Source organism: Trichomycterus rosablanca, chromosome 20, assembly GCF_030014385.1.
Source record: "Trichomycterus rosablanca isolate fTriRos1 chromosome 20, fTriRos1.hap1, whole genome shotgun sequence".
Lineage (NCBI taxonomy): Eukaryota > Metazoa > Chordata > Actinopteri > Siluriformes > Trichomycteridae > Trichomycterus > Trichomycterus rosablanca.
In genome coordinates this window covers 118,797-142,500 of record NC_086007.1, presented here as the reverse complement: position 1 = coordinate 142,500, position 23,704 = coordinate 118,797, and the positions used below count along the sequence as shown (strand labels likewise).

Below are 23,704 nucleotides of genomic sequence, written 5' to 3'. Positions count from 1 at the left end.
GACCATGGTGAGTACGAGGACGTGGACCTGTCCTGATCCCCAAAAACCCCGAGAGTCACGACTAGCTTCATCCTCACTGTGACCTAAAATACAGAAGCTCCAGAAGTTTCTCTACAGTAACACAGAAACGTTTAAAAACTCCAAACTCTGATTCTTTATTTTTGTATTTTTATTATTTTGATAATTTTTTTATTTTTATGAAGCTGATTTACATTAAAAATCCGTCATGAAGACACCAAAAGTATGTGGACTCACATTTTAATGATTGAGTTTAAGTGTTTTATTGTTATACAGTTTAAAACCAGTTATATAAAATACATGATATGCTTTTCACTATATGGCAACAGTTTAGGGAAGGCCCAGCATGGTTGTACCCTATTTACACAGTGAGGTTTGATGAGTTGTGGTGTAGAGGAGCTTCTTCACTGTCCTCTAACACCTTTGGGATGAATTGGCACTAATGTGGGGGGGGGGGTTAGGGTTAGGGTTATATTAATGTTTACAGTTTTGAAATGAGATATTATTGAGGTCAGGTTCGGGTGTCCACATATTTTGACCATATAGTGTATCGAAGGCCCTGATATGCAGCTAAACAAATCAGGTTGGTGTCGCTACATGAACATTCATGACTGGAACGTGGACACGTCCCGAAAAAACGTCCGGTACTGAAGAACAGAGCTGAGACGACAGATCCAGACTGACGGACCCTCCTGAGAAACAGAACCATAAAAATGAAGGTTTTAGATCTCAGGCGTCTGAGACAAGTGGAATTGAACATGTTTTCCTGATTACTCCTCCTGAGTAAATTAGGGAAGTTCCTCCTGAACTGAGAACCTGAAATAACGTCCGTCCGGGTCCATCAGCAGGAAGTTCTAATCAGTCCTAATAATGAAAAGATAAATGATGTTTCCTCCTGTACTGCTCACATCAGATCAGATCAGGAGGATTTAGAAGCTCAGACCACACTGATGTGTGAAGTTGATTTAAAAGGAGTGAGAAGTTTTTTTAATAAAATAAATAATTCCATAAAGAACCAAAATATGATCATTTATTACACAAGGAAGTCAGTCATTCATGTATTCACTGTCTGTTATCACCGCTTAATCCTGGTCAGGGTCACAGTGGGGCTGATTTACTGGACAAAAGGCAGGAAACACCTTAGACAGGTCATCAATTCATCACAGGGCAACACACACACACACACTGTACTGTGTCACACAGACACAGGAAGAACATGCAAAACTCTACACAGAAAGAACCGCTCCACCCAAAATGAAATAGAATGAATGAAATAAAATGATTTTTATTACAGTCAGATGACACGTCAAGCTCAGTTTCTTTAATCTTTCATTAAATGTGGTCACAGAAATAAATAAATATTTAATTCTGGTGTGTGTGTGTGTGTAATATCTATACTCAGGTTGTTCCTCCACACTTTCTTAAACACTTTTAATTTAATGTGTCCCTATTTACACTCCACACACCACGTACCATACCTACCATCCACCCCACTTCATAATCCTCGAGTGTGTGTGTGAGAGAGAGAGAGTGTGTGTGTGTGTGTGTGTGTGTGTGTGTGTGTTTAATCACAGTGTAGTGTTTCAGATGCCAGTTAATCCTGCTGTTCCTGTTACCTCTGTTTTTAACTTGGGCTTTTGGGTGCTGTCTCACTTTTACTAATGTTACACCGGTAAAGCAGGTACACAGAGAGGTTGACATGGTTCCTCTATACAGAACTGCAGCTTCAGGACAGAAGAACAAAAACACGAAACACTTTTACACTTTAATGTAGTGATTTAATTCCCTTTATGTTTTTATAGTATTAATAAGAGCGTTTATAGGAACAAAGCTAAACGCTGTGATGTATGTAAATGTAAAGTGGATTTAAGATTATATAATAGATTAAATAATAAAACTGAAGTGGTTTAATAATGTTAGTTTTTTATTACTGTACAGTTTATACGTACTTTAATTCCTATTAAAGCGCTTCCTAATGTAAATGTAACACTCACACCGCCCCCTGGTGGTGCAAACCTGACAGCGCAGTTCATCTTCAGTTTTATCACAGTAACGATGATTCTTATTTTATAAGCAGATTGAAATCATTTCTATCGGAGCCTCGGGGGGTTATTATGGTTTAATAACAATCTCAGATCCGCCTAAAGAATAAAACACAAACGAGTTCCATAAAGTAAAATTTAGAACTGGTGAAACCAACCAATCACAGGAGGGCGTGTCCTAGCAACTATAGGAAGTTGTGGCCATATAAGGAAAAGAGTAATATTTATTATTTATTAGGATTATAACGTGATGTTTTACACTTTTGGTTCCATTCATGACAGGACAGGTCGTTACTGCTTACACAAGATTCATCAGTTCAGGTTTAATATGAAACACAGTCATGAATAATTTAGTGTCTCCAGTTCATCTCACTTACACGCCTCTGTACTGTGGGGGGAAACCCACACAGACACGGGGAGAACATGCAAAACCACACAGAAAGGACCCGGACCGCCCCACCTGGGGATTGAACCCAGGACCTTCTTGCTGTGAGGTGACAGTGCTACCCACCGAGCCACTGTGCCGCCCGGAAGTGAGTAATAAACTATTAATAACAGTAGCTGCACCAACATTCTTTATCCTGTCCAAAAATAATCCCTTTTAAATTAGGATTAAATTAATCAAAATAAATTAATATAGAAATTATGTATTGTTTGTCATTACTTTTATTTTCAGTGATTTTACTAGTGTAGTTAATTTAAATGTTATTTTGGTTCCTTTTGAATCTTCTTAAGCTTTATAATGTTTAGAGATTCTTTTTTTATTTTTGTCGTCTGCCAGTAAGTGTATTGATTTATAATTTCTTTGACTAAACAGCAGATTTTTTTACATTTGACTTTTATTTGGATTGTAAAGCATAAATCATTGTTTTAGGTAATTTCAGGTAGAATAAGTGAAATAATGATGTGAGAATTGAATGTTCAGTGGGACCCTGACCCCTGACCCCTACAGCAGCACCGACAGCTTCAGTGTTCAGAGAATTTATGTGTTTACTCTCCAAACCAACATAAATCAGAATGAAGCAGAAGTGTCATCAGTACATCCACACCCCTCCAACACTCACCCAACAGACACGATCATACTGAACTGTATTATTACAGATTCACTCTCCTACACTTCATCATACAAAACCTCAGTATTGATTATTAACTGATTCTTTATTGATTCTTTATTGATTCTTTATTGATTTTCTCTCCTGAAATGTTTATTAATCCACAGTTTGTTCCAAAATCAACCTAAACTTGATGAGAATCACTGTTGTTGGTGCTTAAGATGAATCTTATACTTTGGAGACAGAATTTAGGACCAGGGGTTCAGCTTAGAGTTCAGTGTATGGTTCAGGATTTCTATTTATTAATCCACCTACTGGCATGACTTGAAAAAATAGGAGGAATCAATAGAGGAGACCCACATGGACGTCACAGACACAGGGACCAGTGTAGAGCTGAACCCGGGTCCCTGGAACTGAAACAATCCTGTGTTGGACGGTGTTCTGTTCAGGGTTCGGAGTGTTACTGTGCTCAGTGATTCCAGGTAAATCAGACTCGTTATTATTAATATTAATGATAATAAAATCTATAACAGGCGCTGGTGTGGTGCAGCAGTAAATAACACTACTGCACTACTGCTGGGATCCAGGGTTCAAATCCCTGGTGGTGCTATTCTGGTCGGGCACCTACATACAGACAAGATTGGCTCCGTCAGGGGGACATGATGCAGTAACACTGATTCCAGGGGAAACATGACCCACTGAGACCCTGACCAGAATGAAGTCCAGTAAAACCAGTTAGTTAAAGATTTCCAGTGTTTTAAACGCTGTAGTTACAGTTTGTGTAGTTTGATGTTTATTAGCTGCAGGAATGCAGAACTGCAGCACCATCACTCACAGAGCTTCTAAACTTCATCATATCTCAGGTTCCCAAACCACAAATCACAACCTGAACACGTCCTGCCACCCAGCGGGGGTATAAAACCCAAACCCAGCGTCGAGATCCATCTCACACCATCCTGATCCACAACAGCACTGAGGGTAAGAACAAAATCATCAGCTTTAGCTTTTGGTTCAAATTCACAGATCATTAGTGATGGATTCCTGTAATCTAACAGTGATCTACTGTAGGAGATCCAGCTACAATGTTTACAGATTATAGTGATTTATTTAATAAGAGTTTAATCATATTTACATTATTAAAGAATCTTCTAACACAAATTAATAGTTTATTAAGCGTTTTGTAAAAGTGAGTTCAGGACCTGAACAGTTTAGTCCAGTACTGGAAACCAGTATCAGTGGGTCTGATTTTAAGCAGTTCTGGAGCTGAAGTTCCTCCAGTGTTCAGGTAGAGTCACTGCTGATAAACATGCCATTATGGGTGTTTAGTGTTCTGGTTATGAAAGACAGAGGGTTGGGGGTGGTGGTGAATATTTTGGATGCACTCTGAGTTCCACAGAGAGTAAATGACTCTGATGCTGCAGGTTCTGAGGAGGGAACGTGGTGAGGAACGTGGTGAGGAACATGACGGTCTCCTACACGCTGGAGGTGGCCAACGCCAGATTTGCTGGATTCACCAAACTGCTGTTCAGATGGAGAGGAAGTATTTATAAACTCCTGTATAAAGAGTTCCTGGTGTTCTGCAGCGCGTACGCCACCTTCAGTGTTCTGTACAGGTAACATCAACGATCTATAATGTTCAAATATCAAATTATATATTAATATTGTTTATATATCAGCAATCTACAGTGCTATCATTAGTGTTTATTGTATATATATGTGTGTGTGTGTGTGTGTGTGGTGTGTGTGTATTGCGTGTATATTGTGTGTGTGTGTGTGTGTTAGATGTTTCCTCACTGAAGATCAGATGGGCGTGTTTGAACGAGCTGCTCGTCACTGCAACAAATTTGCTAAATTAATCCCGATGTCTTTTGTTCTGGGTGAGTTCTGAATAATATAAATAACATTTATTTATTATTAATATCTGAGTAACTGTGGTGCAGAAGGTGGATTTATGAATACAATTCTCTTAGTTTCTGTAAATCTTAAACTGTTTTTACTCGCTGCAGCAAAAAACCCCAGAATATTTAAATAATTTTACTCTTTTATAACTCTTTTATGCTCCAAAAAATTGGGACGGAGGCAGAATCAGACTAAAGAGTTGATGTAATGTTGAAGTTCCAGTGTGAGATCTGCTAGAACCCTGATAGAACCAGTTGGAGGTTAGAACTGAAGAACTGAAGGTTGCTCTGAAGCGTCAGTACGTTCTTTAGTAAAGAGCTGATAAAGATCTTCAATCATCTCTACTGTTGGAACAGACAGGGGAAGTTCACCCCTCCACCTGAGCTCTGGTACAGAGAAGAACCTTCACGCTCATCTTCCTCAGCTTCTGATTGGTGGATTAAGACGAGATTTGTGGCTATAAGGGTATACGAGGTTCAGAACGAGGTTTGATGAGTTCTGTGAGGTAGATCAGGGCTGGTCTGAACCCAGCAGTGGGGTGAAGCTCAGAGAGATCAGAAATGTCACCACGTTCATCCTGCTGAAGTTCAGGTGACAGAATTGGTTTTAGACGGTTTTATATTTTACACTGAATTAAGAAGCTGTAAAAGAAATAAAAATTAAATTCTTTGTGTTCTTTAAAACAAGCTTCTGATTCTCATGAGGAACTCGGTCCACCACAGTACCAGGTTCGACTCATAACTTCCCCTTCAGTGGGGTCACAGTGGGACGTCACACCCGGCGCGTCAGTACAGAAGCTTTATCGTATCGTTTATGTTTTAACGTTTTTGTGTTTCAGGGTTTTACGTGACTCAAGCGTTCCAGCGTTGGTGGGGTCAGTACACCAGTTTTCCTCTCCCTGATAACCTGATGATGGTCGTCTCCGGTAACGTTCACGGTACAGACGAGCGCGGACGCCTGCTGAGAAGAACCCTGATGAGATACGCCAACCTGTCCTCCATCCTCATCTTGCGCTCCATCAGCACCCGCGTACGCAAACGCTTCCACCAGCTGGAGGACGTGGTGGAGGCGGGTAACGACTCCCTAAAGTTTTTATAGAACAGAAGAACGGCGTCCATATTTAACTCGTTTATTAATGATAATAATTCCTGAGATGTTTCCTGTTTGCAGGATTTATGACGGAGGACGAACTGAAAGTTCTGAATCACCTGAACTCAGATTTTAATAAATACTGGATGCCGCTGGCCTGGTTCAGTAATTTAGCGTCGCAGGCCAGACAGGAGGGGCGAGTTAAAGATGACGTGGCTCTGAGGCTCCTGATGGACGTGAGTTCATAAATAATAATAACAAAATTAATACTTATTAAATATATAACAATAATGTATTAATAACAAAATAATAATAATAAAATATAAGATTTTCATTTTTTATTCATTATTTTATTGTTAAATATCTCACTTAATTATTATTTATATTTTTGTGTGTGTGTGTGCAGGAGTTGAATAATTACCGAGGTAAATGCAGCATGCTCTTCCATTATGACTGGATCAGCATTCCACTGGTGTACACTCAGGTACCATCACACACACACACACACACACTCTCTCTCTCTCTACCTGAGTGAATACCTTTTAAATCCACTGTAAATGTGTGTGTGTGTTTGTAGGTGGTCACTATAGCCGTGTATTCGTTCTTTGCGTTCTGTCTGATTGGACGACAGTTTGTGAGACCAGAGAAATTAGATGAACATAAAGTTCACCTGGATCTGTACGTGCCCATCTTCACCCTGCTCGAGTTCTTCTTCTACGCTGGCTGGCTCAAGGTGGGGCATGAAAACTTTTTATTATTTAACCACCGCTGATCTGTTAGAATCATCAGTCACCTGAACACAGTCTGAACCCACCCACCCACCCTAGACACCCACCATCACCAACACCCAAACCAACCAACACCAACACCCACCCCACACACTCACCCTACACACCCGAACCAACACCATAACCAACCAACACCAACACCCACCCTACACACCCGAACCAACACCATAACCAACCAACACCAACACCCACCCCACACACTCACCCTACACACCCGAACCAACCAACACCAACACCCACCCTACACACTCACCCTACACACCCGAACCAACACCATAACCAACCAACACCAACACCCACCCTACACACCCGAAGCAGCACCACAACCATAACATGATCCAGAACTCCATCCAGACAGGTCCAGAACGGTCCAGAACTCTGTACTGACGTGGTTCTTTCCCCTGTAGACTGTAGAAACCTGACGCGTGTTCATGTGTTCATCTTCAGGTTGGAGAGTTGATCATTAACCCGTTTGGAGAAGACGACGATGATTTTGAAACCAACCAGCTGATTGATCGAAACATCCAGGTTATCACACACAACACTTCATAACATTCAGATCATCACATCAGCCGACACTGGCACACGTTCCTGAACGCTGGGTGATGTAAGCGCTGGTGTTCAGTAGATTCTGGATCTGTGATTCAGGTCTCCATGCTGGCGGTGGACGAGATGCATCAGAACCTCCCTCCTCTCCAGAAGGATAAATACTGGACTGAAAAGTCCTTCAGCCGCCCGTTTGCTTCAGCAGGACGACCCATCTTCATGGGTTCCACCTACGACATGAGGTACACGCCCTCGCCTCTGTATTTAATGTTAAAGCGGCCCGAAAATCATCTTACAAAAACACCTGAATATTTCTGATCCTGATCTGAGACTCCTGACCCTTTTTTATGATTTTATTCCCTATCGTGATTTTTATTTTCAGACTGTTAGTATCAGAATGTAAACATGTCCTCTACAGGGCGGCAGTGGCTCATCAGTTAGGGTACTGGACTAGTAATCGTCAGGTTGCTGGTTCAAGCCCCACCATCACAAAGTTGCCACTGTTGGTCCCCTAAACATAGTTACATGAGCTGCTGCTCCCATCGAGATCCAGCAAATCACAGCCATTCATGAGTGCATGTAGATGCCCAACCGGCTGATAGCACCCTATAATCCATCATTTCTGTGTTTTATCACTGATGAGAAGCTTTAAAACCTTCCAGAAATAAAACTGTTCCTGAATCATGATCATCTGGAAGAGCACTAATGAAATATGTTATTAATTATAATATTTTATATATACTGTTTATCAGGGTGAGTGATGAAGACGAGGAGGATGAACTGGTGGATTATCAGCAGCAGCCGGTGATGGTTTGGCCTCCAGCAGCAACAAAACAGAAGAAGAACGGAGGAAGATCAGGACGGTTCTGCTGCTGCTGCAGATCAAACACTGATGATTCTCCAGATCATAAAGATTCAGACGTTACAAACATCATGCTGAATAAATCTGATCCAGCAGCACCAGTACAGATCCAGGACCAGTGTTCCATCAGACTGGAGCAGAAAGATCCTCAGGACCATCAGTCAGACCTCATTCATGCTTCATCAGAACCTCATCAGAACTAAAGAACTCTACAATCACTAAATGTTCTACAACAAAACATCAGTTACACTTTACTGAGTTCTTATTATGTTGATACAGAAACACTGATGTCATTGGTACAGGTTTATGAGCTCCGGTATAAAACAAGCTTTTAATTATTAAAAGTATTTAATTGTTCCTCTTTAAATAAACGTTAGAAACTGTGGGGTGTTTTTACTGGAGTTCTCTCAGACCGTCAGGGGGTGAAAACATTTTTACACTGCTGCATTATAAACTTACTGTAGTAATCATACAGAAGTTCTGATGTGTTCTAAGTAGGCAGGAGTGTTTATACCAGATGCTCTTCCTGACGTGACCCTCAAATTACTATATACTGTATATACTATATAAATATACTATAGGCTTGTGACCTGCACTGAGAGCGCTGACAAGTCCCCTCCCCAACAGCTATACTGTTTTAGGCAACAACCACCCCTCCCCCTACAGACATTAGCCAATCACATTCCAGATCTCAGTGGTAGTGGGTTAGTGTACTTCACTGCCACCCTGAACGTTCAGGATTAAAGATTAAAATCTACAACATTCAGAACAAAGTGATTTCTCTTCATTTCTATTAATATTGTGATTATGATGTTTAGTCTTCTATAAAATCCTGTAAGGCTGGAGAGAACAGAGCAGGGAATCTGAAATCATTCCTCTGTACACAATCACTCCAGAGTTCCTCTCTTTAGCTCCACTACAGGTTTTCTATGGGGTCACGATCCAGGGATCTAAGATCATCACAGTTCCAGTTCATTAAAACTTATGAACTTTAGCTGTAGAATCAACGTTCTCACCTCATATACTGGTGCTGGTCATAAAATTGGAATATCATGAAAAAGTTGATTTATTTCAGTAATTCCATTCAAAAAGTGAAACTTGTATATTATATTCATTCATTACACACAGACTGATATATTTCAAATGTTTATTTCTTTTAATGTTGATGATTATAACTGACAACTAATGAAAACCCCAAATTCAGTATCTCAGAAAATTAGAATATTGTGACAAGGTACAATATTGAAGACACCTGGTGCCACACGCTAATCAGCTAATTAACTCAAAACACCTGCAAAGGCCTTTAAATGGTCTCTCAGTCTAGTTCTGTAGGCTACACAATCATGGGGAAGACTGCTGACTTGACAGCTCTCCAAAAGACGACCATTGACACCTTGCACAAGGAGGGCAAGACACAAAAGGTCATTGCTAAAGAGGCTGGCTGTTCACAGAGCTCTGTGTCCAAGCACATTAATAGAGAGGCGAAGGGAAGGAAAAGATGTGGTAGAAAAAAGTGTACAAGCAATAGGGATAACCGCACCCTGGAGAGGATTGTGAAACAAAACCCATTCAAAAATGTGGGGGAGATTCACAAAGAGTGGACTGCAGCTGGAGTCAGTGCTTCAAGAACCACCACGCACAGACGTATGCAAGACATGGGTTTCAGCTGTCGCATTCCTTGTGTCGAGCCACTCTTGAACGAGACAGCGTCAGAAGCATCTCGCCTGGGCTAAAGACAAAAAGGACTCCTGAGTGGTCCAAAGTTATGTTCTCTGATGAAAGTAAATTTTGCATTACCTTTGGAAATCAAGGTCCCAGAGTCTGGAGGAAGAGAGGAGAGGCACAGAATCCACGTTGCTTGAGGTCCAGTGTAAAGTTTCCACAGTCAGTGATGGTTTGGAGTGCCATGTCATCTGCTGGTGTCGGTCCACTGTGTTTTCTGAGGTCCAAGGTCGACGCAGCCGTCTACCAGGAAGTTTTAGAGCACTTCATGCTTCCTGCTGCTGACCAACTTTATGGAGATGCAGATTTCATTTTCCAACAGGACTTGGCACCTGCACACAGTGCCAAAGCTACCAGTACCTGGTTTAAGGACCATGGTATCCCTGTTCTTAACTGACCAGCAAACTCGCCTGACCTTTTGTGAAGAGGAAGATGCGATACGCCAGACCCAACAATTCAGAAGAGCTGAAGGCCACTATCAGAGCAACCTGGGCTCTCATAACACCTGAGCAGTGCCACAGACTGATGGACTCCATGCCACGCCACATTGCTGCAGTAATCCAGGCAAAAGGAGCCCCAACTAAGTATTGAGGTCTGCACATGCTCATACTTTTCATCTTCATACTTTTCAGTTGGCCAACATTTCTAAAAATCCTTTTTTTGTATTGGTCTTAAATAATATTCTAATTTTCTAAGATACTGAATTTGGGGATTTCATTAGTTGTCAGTTATAATCATCAACATTAAAAGAAATAAACATTTGAAATAGATCAGTCTGTGTGTAATGAATGAATATAATATACAAGTTTCACTTTTTGAATGGAATTACTGAAATAAATCAACTTTTTCATGATATTCCAATTTTATGACCAGCACCAGTATGTATACCCCAATTAACGGTTCTAGATATTTTAACTCAACATTAACACAAATAATAATAAAGAAAATAATTGTTTCACTGTTGCTCAATTTTCTTCAATTTCTTTATTAGTGCTGAAACTTCTGGTACACGGGGTTTTGTTAAAAATTGTTTCTTCTGAGAGTCCACCAAAAATAAAGTGACAGGACACGCATGTTGTTTGCGAGCTGGTGGTCAGAATGCTGCACCACACTGGGATTAAAACATTTATCAGGTCGTTTATGTGCTGGTATTCTTACCAACTAGAAACACACAAACTGCTAAAATGAATGAGTTAAAATAGGGTTTAATGCCCTCAGTCCATCACCAACACATTTACTCTGATGAGATTTTCTCCTCTACTGGTGTTTGATCTGAAGATCTTGCTTAATGTTCTTTTTACCGAATGTAAGTGTACAAGTGTTCCTAATAAAGTGGCCATTAGGATAATTTAATATACACAAGAAATACAGAAGCTCAGGTGAGCTGTTAGTAGAACTTGGATTGATTTTGATCTGGGAGGTTCTAACCAGTTAAAGCAGAACAATCAGCTGCTCAACCTTCTCAGTCCTCCAGAAACAAACGAGTCAAAAACCACGAGGGTTTACATCTCAATAAAATGACTGAATTTAATAATGTGATTTAAAGTTATTATAAGTTTTGGGTGGTTCTGCAGCAGCACATGATAAACATTACAGCAAGAGTGTGTAGCGAGTGGAGACTGTTAGGGTGACTGTATAATAAACACACGACAGCAGCACTGTGAGGAGTTTCTTTTATTGGCGTCGTATTAAACTGAGCTGTACATTTTATTTGCCTTTCTTGGCTTTGATCTTCCTCAGGTAGAACTCCAGTTCCTTCCCCTCCAGAACGTAACCATCAGCTCTACCGCACTGTCCCGGTCTGGAAGAGATGCATGCTGGGAAAGAAAAACAGCCTGGATTAAAGCTCTGAACACAGAAGAAGGTAAACGCTGGAGCTGAGCATGAAGGAACGGATCAGAAAATGGTAAAGTTCAGCACGTTGGGTTCAGTAGCAGAACTGGTTAAGATTTCATCATGAAACGTTCAGGAATAACGAGAGAAGATGAGATGTTTCCTCACCGAGCAGCTTCCCCTGTAGGAACTGTTCATCCAGGAGAGAACTGATCTTACTATCCTTCCTGCGTTTATCAAACTTCTTCTGAACCTTCTTTGACCTCTTCTTGTTCAGAATGTCCTCCTCCTCAGGGGTCTGCAACAACAACAACAACAGATCAGAGACGACAGAATCAGAATCAGACTTTATTGGCCAAGTATGCTCACACATACAAGGAATTTGTTTTTGGTTACACAGATGCTTGCAGTGCACGAAAAATACAATACAGACGATCTTATTCACTAGAACAAGAACCAACGCTGCAGCACCAGAGCTGGTCAAGGTCCAGATCAAAGACCAGAGAGTCGTGAAAAGCTGCTGCGACACCGAGAACACTTTCAGAATCCAAACACGCCAATGTTATTCACTGATCTGCTGCTGATCACCACAAACTGTTAATGCTGGACTGAGCACGCTCAGAAGATACTGCAGTCCAACCTGCTACAACAGAACTGTGGGGAAAATGGGACAGTCACATTCTTCAGACAACTAAAGGTCTGATAAAAGGAAGGACACATGAGGAGGCAGCTCTAACAGCGCCTCCTAGTGTCTGGTCAAAGTGTCAGTAGGGAGGTTTAGTGTGGAGTGTAGCGTGTTCCTCTGTACACAGACCAGCTTCACCTGTCTACAAAGTTCAGAGCTGATCTCTGAGACATGGTAACCAAATCAGATCGAACTTGGAGGTCTTTTACAGACCAGAACACTGATCTACATTCAGAACATGTCAAGATCCTCATTCACGGTTCTACCACCAATAAAAAAGAAGAACCTTCAAATACTGAGAATTAAAAACACTTCCAACATTTTAGTGTGTGTAAAATTTTACTGATACCACTAGAGAGCAGAGTGAAGTTCTCCTCTGTTCTAAGACTTCACTCAGGTTTGGTGACGGTGGGGAGATGGGCGCTGATGTTCTGTGAAAGCCTTCATGACCTTGTTACCTGCTCGCTCTCCCTTTTAGTTATGCTGTAATAATTAGGGCTGCCGGAGTCTAAAACTCTCTGTAAAACTGTTTGTCAACTAGCATTGTACATTATTAACTACATTCTCTGTTGTTTTACCCCGAGGGCATTCTGATGGAAACCTGTTTACCCGTCGAGGTTAAGGATTAAAGTCGAGACTGCCGGGACAACGATGCTGCTCCTGTCAGATGTGACGGGTCTGGAGTAATTGCAACGACAAGAAATCACTACAGACTTTATTGAAGACTAGAGCGGATAACAACTCTATTATTATTTAATTGTTTATTTATCTATTTATTACCACTGTATGACTTTTAGATCATTCAATTCTGTGTTTGTATGATGTGTAAATCGTGTATTTATTTAAAGTTTCCTCCAGGCCACCCAAGAAGGATGGAGGGTCCTGCTGAGTCTGGTTCCTCTCAAGGTTTCTTCCTGTAATTTTCAGGGAGTTTTTCCTTGCCACAGTCGCCCTCGGCTTGCTCAACAGGGGTTTTTGTATCTGTTGGTCCTGGATTTTGTAAAGTTGCTTTGAGACAATGTCTATTGTAAAAAGCGCTATATAAATAAAGTTGACTTGACTTGACTAAGACTTAATACCAGTCAGCAAGCTGATTTGTTTACACACTGCTCACCAAGACCAGCAGATTTAAATAAAGATTAAAAAGATCAAAGAGGATCTACACTCAACTGCTTCTGATTTAACCCTGACCCTACATCGTTTAACGCCGTGTTAACACACCGTGATATTCACAGCACAGCTGCGTTTACTATTTTACTAGGGTCTGTCTTTTGTGTGCATTCAGTATTATTAGTATGAAATCTGAGATGTTTTATATTATCCTGATTGGGGGTCCTTGGCTGCGTCTGTGACGTTACACCCCCTCACAGAAATCACTAATTCAGCCCCAAACTAAACCAGCAGCGCTGCGTCCCTCCCAGAGTCTCTCAGAGTCTTCATTTGCTTCAGTTTTACTCAGTAGCAGAACTGGACAAAGATCTCATCACAAAGACCCTCACATTTAACATCTACCCCCCCCAACCAACACCCCTTGTGATTTTTTTTTTCTTCAGTTGGCAGTGTTTAGTGAATTCGTACCAGTTTGGCGCCCTTCTTGCGTCCGAGGGGGAGCGCGTAGTGCGACTCAAACCACTGCCTGAAGGGGGTGCTGTCGACCAGGATCACGCAGTTCTTCACCAGAGTTTTGGTTCTCACCAGCTCGTTGTTGGAGGCGTTGTAGACCACGTCGATGATCCTGGTCTTACGGGTGCAGCCTGGAACGATAAGATCCCACCGAGAGCACGATTACATCACAGTGCACTAAATCACACAGGTTTTATTATTATATCATGCTCAGTTTGAACTCAAATCAATAATTACACACAACAAAATGAAGCAGAACTGCTGTTAGCAGAGAGGGGAAGTGACATCACTGAATAATCAGCTACAGCCCAACCCTGAGAATAGTGATGCTGATGTGGCCAGCTGGTCTGGATCTCTGACCCTGCTGTATGTATGGTCAGCTCAGCAGTCAAGGTATGGGCAAGTAATAGTCAGGTTGCCAGTTCAAGCCCCACCATTGCCAAGTGGTCACTGTTGGGCCCCTGAGCATGGCCCTTAACCCTCATTTGCTCGAATTGTATTCTGTGATAACTAAGCAGCTTTAGATAAAATCATCTGCTGAATTCTGTAAATATAAACGAGCTGCTGCAGCTGCTTCTCAGAGTTGGAACATGAGTGTCAGTCACATACAGTCAGTAGCAGAACTGGACAAGATCTCATCACTGAAACATCTGCAGCAGGAGCCACGCCCTCAGTAACATCAGTAACATCAGCACACACACACACACACTTACACTCAGAGCCCCAGGAGAAGTTTCCCACGTCCAGCCTGAGAGCGCGGTACTTCTTATTCCCACCGCGAACTCTCACCGTGTGGATCCGCTTCGGTCCGATCTGGAACATCAAAAACACCGCGTTACACCACAGCAAGTAACCATGGTAACAACAACAGGTGAGTCCAGCCAGGTCATGTGTCAGTGTAACTATGACTGATCCTAACATTGGAGGGTCCAGAAATTTTGACCAAAACGGCCAAATAAGACCGACCTAAGGACGTGTTTACATCACTCACATGAACACCCAGCTGAAGAGACCACCAACAAAGATCTGCTAACATTTCTTACTGTTCTAATAAAACACAACATTTCTTTAACAGAACATGTCCCTTGAGCCCTCTGAACATTCAGTCCTGGACGTTACAGATGGTACCTTTGTGTTTGATGGCGGGCGTCCGAGCTCATACTTCCTTTTTTTATGGACAGGTTTGCGTTTGCCACCGGTCTTGCGGCGTTTGTGCCAGCTATCCCTCGAGATACCTTAAAAATAAAAACAACAAAATCCAGTCAGAGATCAAATCAGGACACGATGGATCATCCATCACTGAAAAAAAATCACTCGAGTGTTCAGTTCTCCAAGGTGAGAGTCTCAGCATCGTGGGCTCAGACAATGAAGTCATCATCATAACACTCGAGAAAAAAACACTAATAATCACACACAAGCTCCAATAACTCATCAATAACCAATAATCCCACCCTGCAGCACCAATAACTCATCAATAACCAATAATCCCACCCTGCAGCACCAATAACTCATCAATAACCAATAATCACACCCTGCAGCACCAATAACTCATCAATAACCAATAATCCCACCCTGCAGCACCAATAACTCATCAATAACCAATAATCACACCCTGCAGCACCAATAACTCATCAATAACCAATAATCCCACCCTGCAGCACCAATAACTCATCAATAACCAATAATCACACCCTGCAGCAGCAATAACCTCACACACCCTATACAGCAGCAATAACTAAATAATAACCAATAATCACACAGTTCAACACCAATCAGTCATCACACTTGAGAACCAACATAAGATCAGAAGAATCTGGTTAATTGAACCATCATTAAGAAAAAAGCAATTTACATTTTTCTGCTCTTAAAATACTAAGAAAAATATAAATAAAAAGCTTAAACCTGAACCCCACTCAACACTAAACTACATAAAAGCTGCTGGACTCAAACTCACACATTTACTTCAGATCATAATAAAGTCTGTACAGAATCAGTCAAGTATTAGGACACATGGTTTCACTAGAGAATAAACCTACAGCTACAGAAAAGTTCACAACAATTCTATCATCCATCACTGACTGTAAACTAAACAAGATAAAACAGAATAAACCCCAAACATACCAAAAGTTTAGGGACACCAAACTTCCACAAACCTGCAGCTTATCAAACGTTCTCTCCATCAGACAGATCATTCAACACTAATAACACTTAATACGAATACAGTTAAATACTAACAAACATTAACATAATATTAATAATATAATAACAATATAATAATATAAATACTACCAGAGCTGCTGTAGAGAAACTACACACACACACAGCACCAGAAATATCAGGACAGCCGGATTACACCACACAATAAACACGATGTATAAACCTGCAGCTTTACAGACTTTATAATCAGACTGAACCGAGCAGATAAATAAACTTGAGGAGTTGAGGTCGGAATTCTGATTCATGTGCAGCACCATGAGCACAATCGGAGCTAAGTGGCTAACACAGGCCTGTAATAACCTCCACACTGAATATCACACAGCAACAATTATTATAGAAATAAAAACACAATTATTTAACCTAAACTTGATTAAACTTAAATTCACTGCAATTACTGAGAATTATTATTAACATCATGAACTCAAACCCACAGCGGTGTGCGGTCACAGAGCGCCGCCATCTTTATCCATCTCATCTCCTCCAAATAAAACATCAAAATCCACCAAATCTCACAAATAGCAGCAGATCCTGGCCGAGTAACATCTAAACTCTCACTCCATTACTGAATTATTAGAGAATCTAGAGGATAAGAGCACAGATGAGAGCAGATTGTATCGGCTGAGAGAAACTACAACACTCACCCATCCTCACCGCCGCCTAGAAAGAGGACCTGCAAAGCATCATGGGCATGTTTCATACACACAGATCTCGCGAGATCCCGCGAGAACACCGAGACAAACACACACTCACTCACTCACTCACACACACACACACACACACACACTCACTCACACACACACTCACTCACACACACACACACTCACACACACACACACACTCACTCACACACACACACACACACACTCACACACACACACACACACACACACACACGACTGTATGTGGATTATAACGTGATGTTTTACACTTTGGTTCCAGTCATGACAGGACAGGTAGTTACAGTACTGCTTACACAGGATCCATCAGTTCAGGGTTAATATCAAACACAGGCATGAACTATTCATTATCTCTAGTTCAGTTACATTTACATTTTCAGCATTAAGCAGATTTTCTTATCCAGAGCGACTTTCAGAAAATCTTCCATAGTGAACATTACATTATTCTAGTTTAAGTAACAACAGTCCAACAACACAAATCTGCTACAACCTGTTTTTTTTTATTATTATTAGTATTAGTACAAGTCAGTTTAAGTGCTTCGTAAAGAGGTGGATTTTTTATCGTTTTCACCTCACACGCCGCTGTACTGTAGGAAGAAACCCACACAGACACGGGGAGAACATGCAAAACCACACACTCGGACCACTCCACCTGGGAATCGAACCCAGGACCTTCTTGCTGTGAGGTGACAGTGCTACCCACCGAGCCACCCAACATGCTAACACTATCACTGGTACATGTGAGTTTGAGGGATTTATTAGATATTATCAGTAAATATTTCTAAATAAAAAGATTTGTGTTTGATTATTAACAGAACAGAGACTCAGACTAATAACAGAATAGAATCTTTATTTTCTAATTATATTGTAAATAAAAGATAAAAGCAGAGAAATAAAAAATAAACCTGATTAATAATTAAACAAGAACAGAAGTTTTATTTTATTCTACATGAACTGAAGGTGTAATTATTAATAAATGTGATTTATATCAAACACATGATTATCATAATACAGTGTGGGTGGTGCTTCAGCTGGTAGTTTGAGACCTGATGAGGTGACTGAACCTATACAGACGTGTGCAAAAGTTTGTGAACCCTCCAAAGTTTGTTTGTTTATTAGGATTTTAACATGATGTTTTACACTTCGGTTACATTCATGACAGGAATGGTAGTTACTCATCACACAAGGTTCATCAGTCCACACAATGTTATATCATGGACAGTTGTGGACAATTTAGTATCTCCAATTTACCTCACTTGCATGTCTTTGGACTGTGGGAGGAAACCGGAGCAACCCGGTGTAAACCCACGCAGACACGGGGAGAACATGCAAACTCCACACAGAAAGGACCCGGACCGCCCCACCTGGGGATCGAACCCAGGACCTTCATGCTGTGAGGAGACAGTGCCACCCACCGAGCCACCCACCCTCCAGTTAAAGTGATTAAAGACGTTTAATACAGGTCTGCACATTCAGATGCACAATTATTCTTTATTTACTGATATTAGATATATTTAAAACAAAGAAAACAATAAACTCTTATTGCAAAACTTATAAAACTAGGTATTTGATTTTATTTGTTCAGTTTTGTATATCTAGCAAATAATAAAGAACTAAATATTAAGATTTACAGTAGAACCCCATATTTACATTTCCTCGTCTGTGGATATTATTTTATTAGAGTATTTTATTTACTTTTGAGTAGTTTGTAGATTATGACACACATTACAATAAAGTAAAACAATTTAAACTTTAATATTATTGTTAAACAAAACACGAAACATAAAAGCACAGCGACTGAAACTGAGTATTCCTCCCACCCAGGAGAATCATAGGTAACCAGGGGTGTGTAAACTTTATTATATTATATTATATTGATGTGCAGAAGGTTTATCAGCGCTGTACTTTAATAATGAACACAGAGTTTTACTGAAATGTTGAGCTGTAATAAACCATCAGAGCACAGAGCTTTAATAGTGCATCACACTGCACCCATCATCACACACTGTACAGGATCTTATACACCAGTGCTTCCACACCAGGTCAGTAATAAATAACACAACAGACATGACGACACAGGAATCACAGACAGGGTTCAGGTGAGCAGGGGGGTGTGGAGACCGATCCTCTGCAGAACATCCTCAGGTAAACAGAAGACTGGATTCACGGCTTTAATGGTTTCATCACCCAGTAACGAGAGACCAGCAATACCAAACAGAGTGTGAAACGGATCCACCTGTATACATACACACACACACACACACACACACACAAGATCTGACATGAAGAGAGTGCAGCAGGTGGATTTATTACAGCTGTAAGGTGTGCTGTTACAATAATAAACAAGGTGGTGGATGTGGTGTTGGTGATAGATGATATTGTGGTAGATGTGGTGTTAGTGTGGGTGGGCGTGGATGAATGGATGATTATAATATAGTTGTATATGATATAGTTAATAAGATGATGATGATGATGGTACCATGTCTCCAGGTCGATCAGCAAATCCTCCCGTCTCTTCGTCCTGACACGCCAGGATAAACGTCCTCAGCTTGGCTTTATCGATCCAGTGAATCTTGCCGATGATCTTCAGCGCAGCCAGAACCCACCACGAGTAACAAACATCCGGCAGCTAAAACAACAATAAATTCCACACATCACACACGGGTCCTACTGGAGAGGACCTAACCCAAACAAAGCCTGAGAGCTGGAACCTCACCTTCTCAGGTCTGCCGTTCAGGCCTCCAGACGGTAACTGTCTCTCACAGAGCCACCAGCCCAGCAGATCAGCGTTAACCTGGTGCAGCTGCCCAGTGATAGACAGGAAACCAGTACAGCAGTAGATCTGCACACAGCAGAGAGCACGTACATGCATGTGGGGTTTAGAGTGTGTATGAACCTTCAGCTCATGTTCAGGTGTGTGAGGTGATGGTAAGTAAACATCCTGATCACACTCTATCCCTAACATCACTACACCTATACATCACTGGCTGTCAATGTACAGAGTCCAATCAGGTGCAGTCAGCGGGAGGAGACGGTTTAATCTCAGTTTCTCACCAAGATCTGGTTTATACGGGATCTAGTGCACTACTGAGGGTCTGTGTGTGGTTTGGGACGTAGCCGTGGTGCTCACCTGTCCGGCGTGAGACTCAGAGCCCGGTCTGCATCCAAATCCTCCATCGAAGTTCATACAGGAGAGAACAAACTGTACAGCTTTCTCCACGTCCACCTCATCCAGCCTGCCCTGATATACACAACAACAATAACTATTATTATTATATTAATATTATTATAACGGGATTCACTGTCACCCTGACCACACGTGAGTAATTACTATTAAACTGGTGAATCTGATCAAAAAGATTTAACAATCTGAAAAGTCCTTCAGAGCAACAGAGACTAAAAACCATGAAGCAGATTAATACAGTATTATATAAGAATATTAATGTTTAAAATTCATGTACTGCTGTCCTGATGCACTAGTTTAAATCTGATACAAATGTTAGTACCAGTAATGCCAGTGTTGCCACAGCACAGAAGGAAAACCTGGTATCAATCTCTCCTGTAAGAGCAGAACACACAGACAGACACAATAAATATTATTTATTTATTATTATAACTACAGAATTTAAATCCATGCTCTCACACCCCCGACACACGGCGCTGCCACCCCTCAGTCTACACTACAGAACCATTATTACTGTACACACACGATAAAGTGTAAATATTTAATAAGACATATTTTCAACATGATTTCAGCTCAGACTGAAGATAAAACGGTGAAGAAAAGTCGATTCTAAACTATTCATGTACAGTCTGATCCAAAGTTTGTGAACTCCCAGTTAAAACTATTAAAATGCAGAGTAACTGCAGCACATTGTACATGTAATGTTTGTTTCCATGTTAAATCCAGTAAATCAACAGTAAGATGCAATAAAAACTGTAATGACTGTTTATTAAGTTCCCTGTAAAGAACGTTTCACATTAGCAAACATAAACAATCATCTGAATTTAATCAGGGGTGCACAAACTTTCACATTAGACTGTTCATCATTTGTTAAGTTTCTTTACATAAAATAAAGTGATTAAAGCAGAGTTTAAACATTGTTTATTATAAATAAATATAAAAGTACCCCATTTATCTCCTGCGAACGATCCGTCCTCCTGCTGCAGCCCTCGAACATAATCAACCACCTTCTCCACATCGATGGATCCAACACGGTCATACAACGTCAGGATCTAAAAATAAACACACAGAGTGTGCAGTGATTTATTTGTTTATTTGTTTGTTTATTTATTATTATTGTAACGTGATGTTTTACACTTTGGTTCCATCATGACAGGACGGGTCGTTACTGCTCACACAAGATTCATCAGTTCAGGTTTAATATCAAACACAGTCATGAACTATTTAGTGTCTCCAGTTCACCTCACTTACACGCCTCTGTACTGTGGGAGGAAACCGGAACGCACGGAGGAAACACACACAAAGAACATGCAAAACTCCATCTATAGGAAAGGACAGAGTAGACTGTTTTTTCTGAGGAGGCTGAGGTCTTTCAATGTGTGCAACAGACTACTGAAAGCTTTTTATCAGTCTGTGGTTGCCAGCGCCCTCTATTTTGCTGTGGTGTGCTGTGGTGGTGGCATCAAGGCTGGAGGTGGGTCTACAGCTGGACAGTCTGGAGGTGGTATGTGAGAGGAGAACAAAGGACAAAATCAGGGTCATCCTGGATAATCCTTCTCACCCTCTCAATGAGGAACTATGGCAGCTGGGTAGTTCATTCAGTCATAGACTAATTCCACCAAAAAGTAAGACGGAGCGCTTCAGACGTTTTTTTGTGCCAACCGCCATCAGACTGCATAACAATAGCAGAATACACAGACTGTCCTCACACTGATGAGCCGGCCCCCCATACAATAACTCAAGATCCCCCCCTACCCTGGACTCTGTTTCATTATTCACACATATGTATATGTCTACATAGAGCATAGTATATATAGTGTTTTTATTATACTGTTGTAATTACCATACTGTTGTATAATAGTAATTTTTTTATTTTATTCTACTCTATTTTTTATTTACTGTATTTACTGTAACTGTACTGGAGCTGCTGTAGCACTCGAATTTCCCCCATGGGGATCAATAAAGGAATCTTATCTTATCAGGTGTGTTGTGTTACCTGTACAGCACTGAGGGTGTACAGCAGGTGTGTTGTGTTACCTGTACAGCACTGAGGGTGTACAGCAGGTGCGGGTCGTGCCCCATGCTGGCACTGATGCCTCCACACTCGTGCTGGCTGGATTTGATGAAGCTGATGATGTCGTCTCGGTTCATGCGGTGAAGCTGCGACATCAGATCCATCACAGTCAGACCCCAGTAAACTCCGCTCATGCGCAGGTACTCGGACAGGGTGTACTCCTGCACTCCACACAGACCACGCTCACCTCATTAACACCACACACCAGATAAATCAAGTAATCATGGTGTATTAGATTTTCATCCCACTCACATAATCGTCTTTTCTGGAGCCGTAGGCGGCGATGTAGTCGGCGTGTTTCTCCAGCAGCAGTGAGTTTGGAGCATCAGGTTTAACGATCACATCTTTAACTGGAGTCCCCTACAAGCACAAAACAAATAAAAGACATGATCTCACTGATCTCTGAGAGGAATCCAGTCCAGTCGATCCGGTCTCACTCTGGAACCTCCACAAACAAACAGATCTGAATTAGAAGCTGCAGGAACACTGGAGTCCTGAAGCTCAACTAGAGTTTACTGTTGGTCAGATGGATTTAATAAGGACGCAGAAGCTTCTTTATTACACTGCTGCCTTTTAAATGGCTTAATTAGGTGTAAATATTTAATGTATATTTGGTTCAGCCAAACTAGTCCTGTTTATATGGACACAGAGAAGTCAACAGCTGTATCAATCATAATCATTAATGATGAATCAGGAGGCCACAATACATAATTCAATAACATTATAGAACCTTCTACACCATCACATTCATCATCTCAGCTGCTGTCCAAATATTTTTTGTTGTTTTAAAGGTGCAGATACACAAAAATGTTTAAAACTTCCCCAAAATAGAGAATAAATAAACCAAATAATAACAATATATTATATACATATTGTTCATATTAAATCAGTTCTTATTAATTTATTTAAAAAGAATAATTTCATTAACTGTGTTATTATGATTAGCATTGTTAGCATCTTTTACTGAGGTGGTTAACAAAATCTGTCACTTATTAAATTATCCTAGAACCAATTAAATATAAAACAATTAATCAGTTTTAGCTGTAATGTGGTTATAAGATTAATAAAAAGTAAATAATTTACTTTATTTAATGGAAATTTCTCACCATTCTGTTAGAGAAACACCCCGGAGATTCTCACAGAACCACCCGGCGCACACTGAACACGTCACTACAGTCACGCGATCAAAGGGAACACAAAACCGCGTCTCTGATTGGTGGGATTTACTGAGGGATTGTGGGTAATGTAGTACTTTAGCTGTACTACAGTAATAAGGCATGATTGATTAATATTGCTGGTGGTAATGAGAGTAAATAATGATTATACAGGAGTAAAACGATTAAAGTGATCATTTAATAATCTTATGCTCAGATCTGGTTTAAAATAAATACAC

The 23,704-nt window shown here is 40.8% G+C and overlaps 4 protein-coding genes and 3 non-coding genes across 7 annotated transcripts in view; 2 read left to right on the top strand and 5 right to left on the bottom strand.

Annotated features, from left to right (window-relative positions):
* Nucleotides 1-244, top strand: part of si:ch211-106k21.5 (SLIT and NTRK-like protein 6) — a 6,050-nt gene extending 5,806 nt beyond the window's left edge. Inside the window, exon 3 of the mRNA XM_063016743.1 lies at nucleotides 1-244. This exon is cut by the window's left edge and continues 1,127 nt beyond it. Coding sequence (XP_062872813.1) covers nucleotides 1-36 — 36 coding nt within the window. The 3' untranslated portion in view covers nucleotides 37-244.
* A 4,320-nt stretch (nucleotides 245-4,564) lies between these two features.
* best4 (bestrophin 4) lies at nucleotides 4,565-8,643 on the top strand. The gene is made up of 9 exons (XM_063016909.1): nucleotides 4,565-4,725; nucleotides 4,895-4,989; nucleotides 5,850-6,083; nucleotides 6,182-6,336; nucleotides 6,507-6,584; nucleotides 6,678-6,833; nucleotides 7,336-7,416; nucleotides 7,537-7,676; nucleotides 8,187-8,643. Exons 1-9 carry the CDS (start codon nucleotides 4,574-4,576, stop codon nucleotides 8,497-8,499), a joined length of 1,404 nt encoding a protein of 467 aa, XP_062872979.1. The 5' UTR covers nucleotides 4,565-4,573; the 3' UTR covers nucleotides 8,500-8,643.
* A 2,756-nt stretch (nucleotides 8,644-11,399) lies between these two features.
* On the bottom strand, nucleotides 11,400-11,491 carry LOC134334931 (small nucleolar RNA SNORA47). Its single transcript, XR_010015533.1, has one exon. It is a non-coding gene; the product is annotated as a small nucleolar RNA SNORA47 (small nucleolar RNA).
* A 186-nt stretch (nucleotides 11,492-11,677) lies between these two features.
* Nucleotides 11,678-17,089, bottom strand: rps8a (ribosomal protein S8a). The gene is made up of 6 exons (XM_063016764.1): nucleotides 17,018-17,089; nucleotides 15,288-15,394; nucleotides 14,873-14,972; nucleotides 14,115-14,290; nucleotides 12,020-12,149; nucleotides 11,678-11,835 (listed from the first exon to the last, which is right to left on the bottom strand). Exons 1-6 carry the CDS (start codon nucleotides 17,019-17,021, stop codon nucleotides 11,726-11,728), a joined length of 627 nt encoding a protein of 208 aa, XP_062872834.1. The 5' UTR covers nucleotides 17,022-17,089; the 3' UTR covers nucleotides 11,678-11,725.
* On the bottom strand, nucleotides 13,960-14,028 carry LOC134334934 (small nucleolar RNA SNORD38). The gene has a single exon (XR_010015535.1). It is a non-coding gene; the product is annotated as a small nucleolar RNA SNORD38 (small nucleolar RNA).
* Nucleotides 15,047-15,153, bottom strand: LOC134334935 (small nucleolar RNA SNORD46). The gene has a single exon (XR_010015536.1). It is a non-coding gene; the product is annotated as a small nucleolar RNA SNORD46 (small nucleolar RNA).
* Nucleotides 17,090-18,789: 1,700 nt separating the features above from the next.
* Nucleotides 18,790-23,469, bottom strand: rabggtb (Rab geranylgeranyltransferase subunit beta). The gene is made up of 9 exons (XM_063017070.1): nucleotides 23,418-23,469; nucleotides 22,564-22,671; nucleotides 22,275-22,472; nucleotides 21,184-21,289; nucleotides 20,560-20,612; nucleotides 20,184-20,294; nucleotides 19,770-19,895; nucleotides 19,533-19,682; nucleotides 18,790-19,289 (listed from the first exon to the last, which is right to left on the bottom strand). Exons 1-9 carry the CDS (start codon nucleotides 23,418-23,420, stop codon nucleotides 19,149-19,151), a joined length of 996 nt encoding a protein of 331 aa, XP_062873140.1. The 5' UTR covers nucleotides 23,421-23,469; the 3' UTR covers nucleotides 18,790-19,148.
* Between the last annotated feature and the right edge of the window lie 235 nt (nucleotides 23,470-23,704).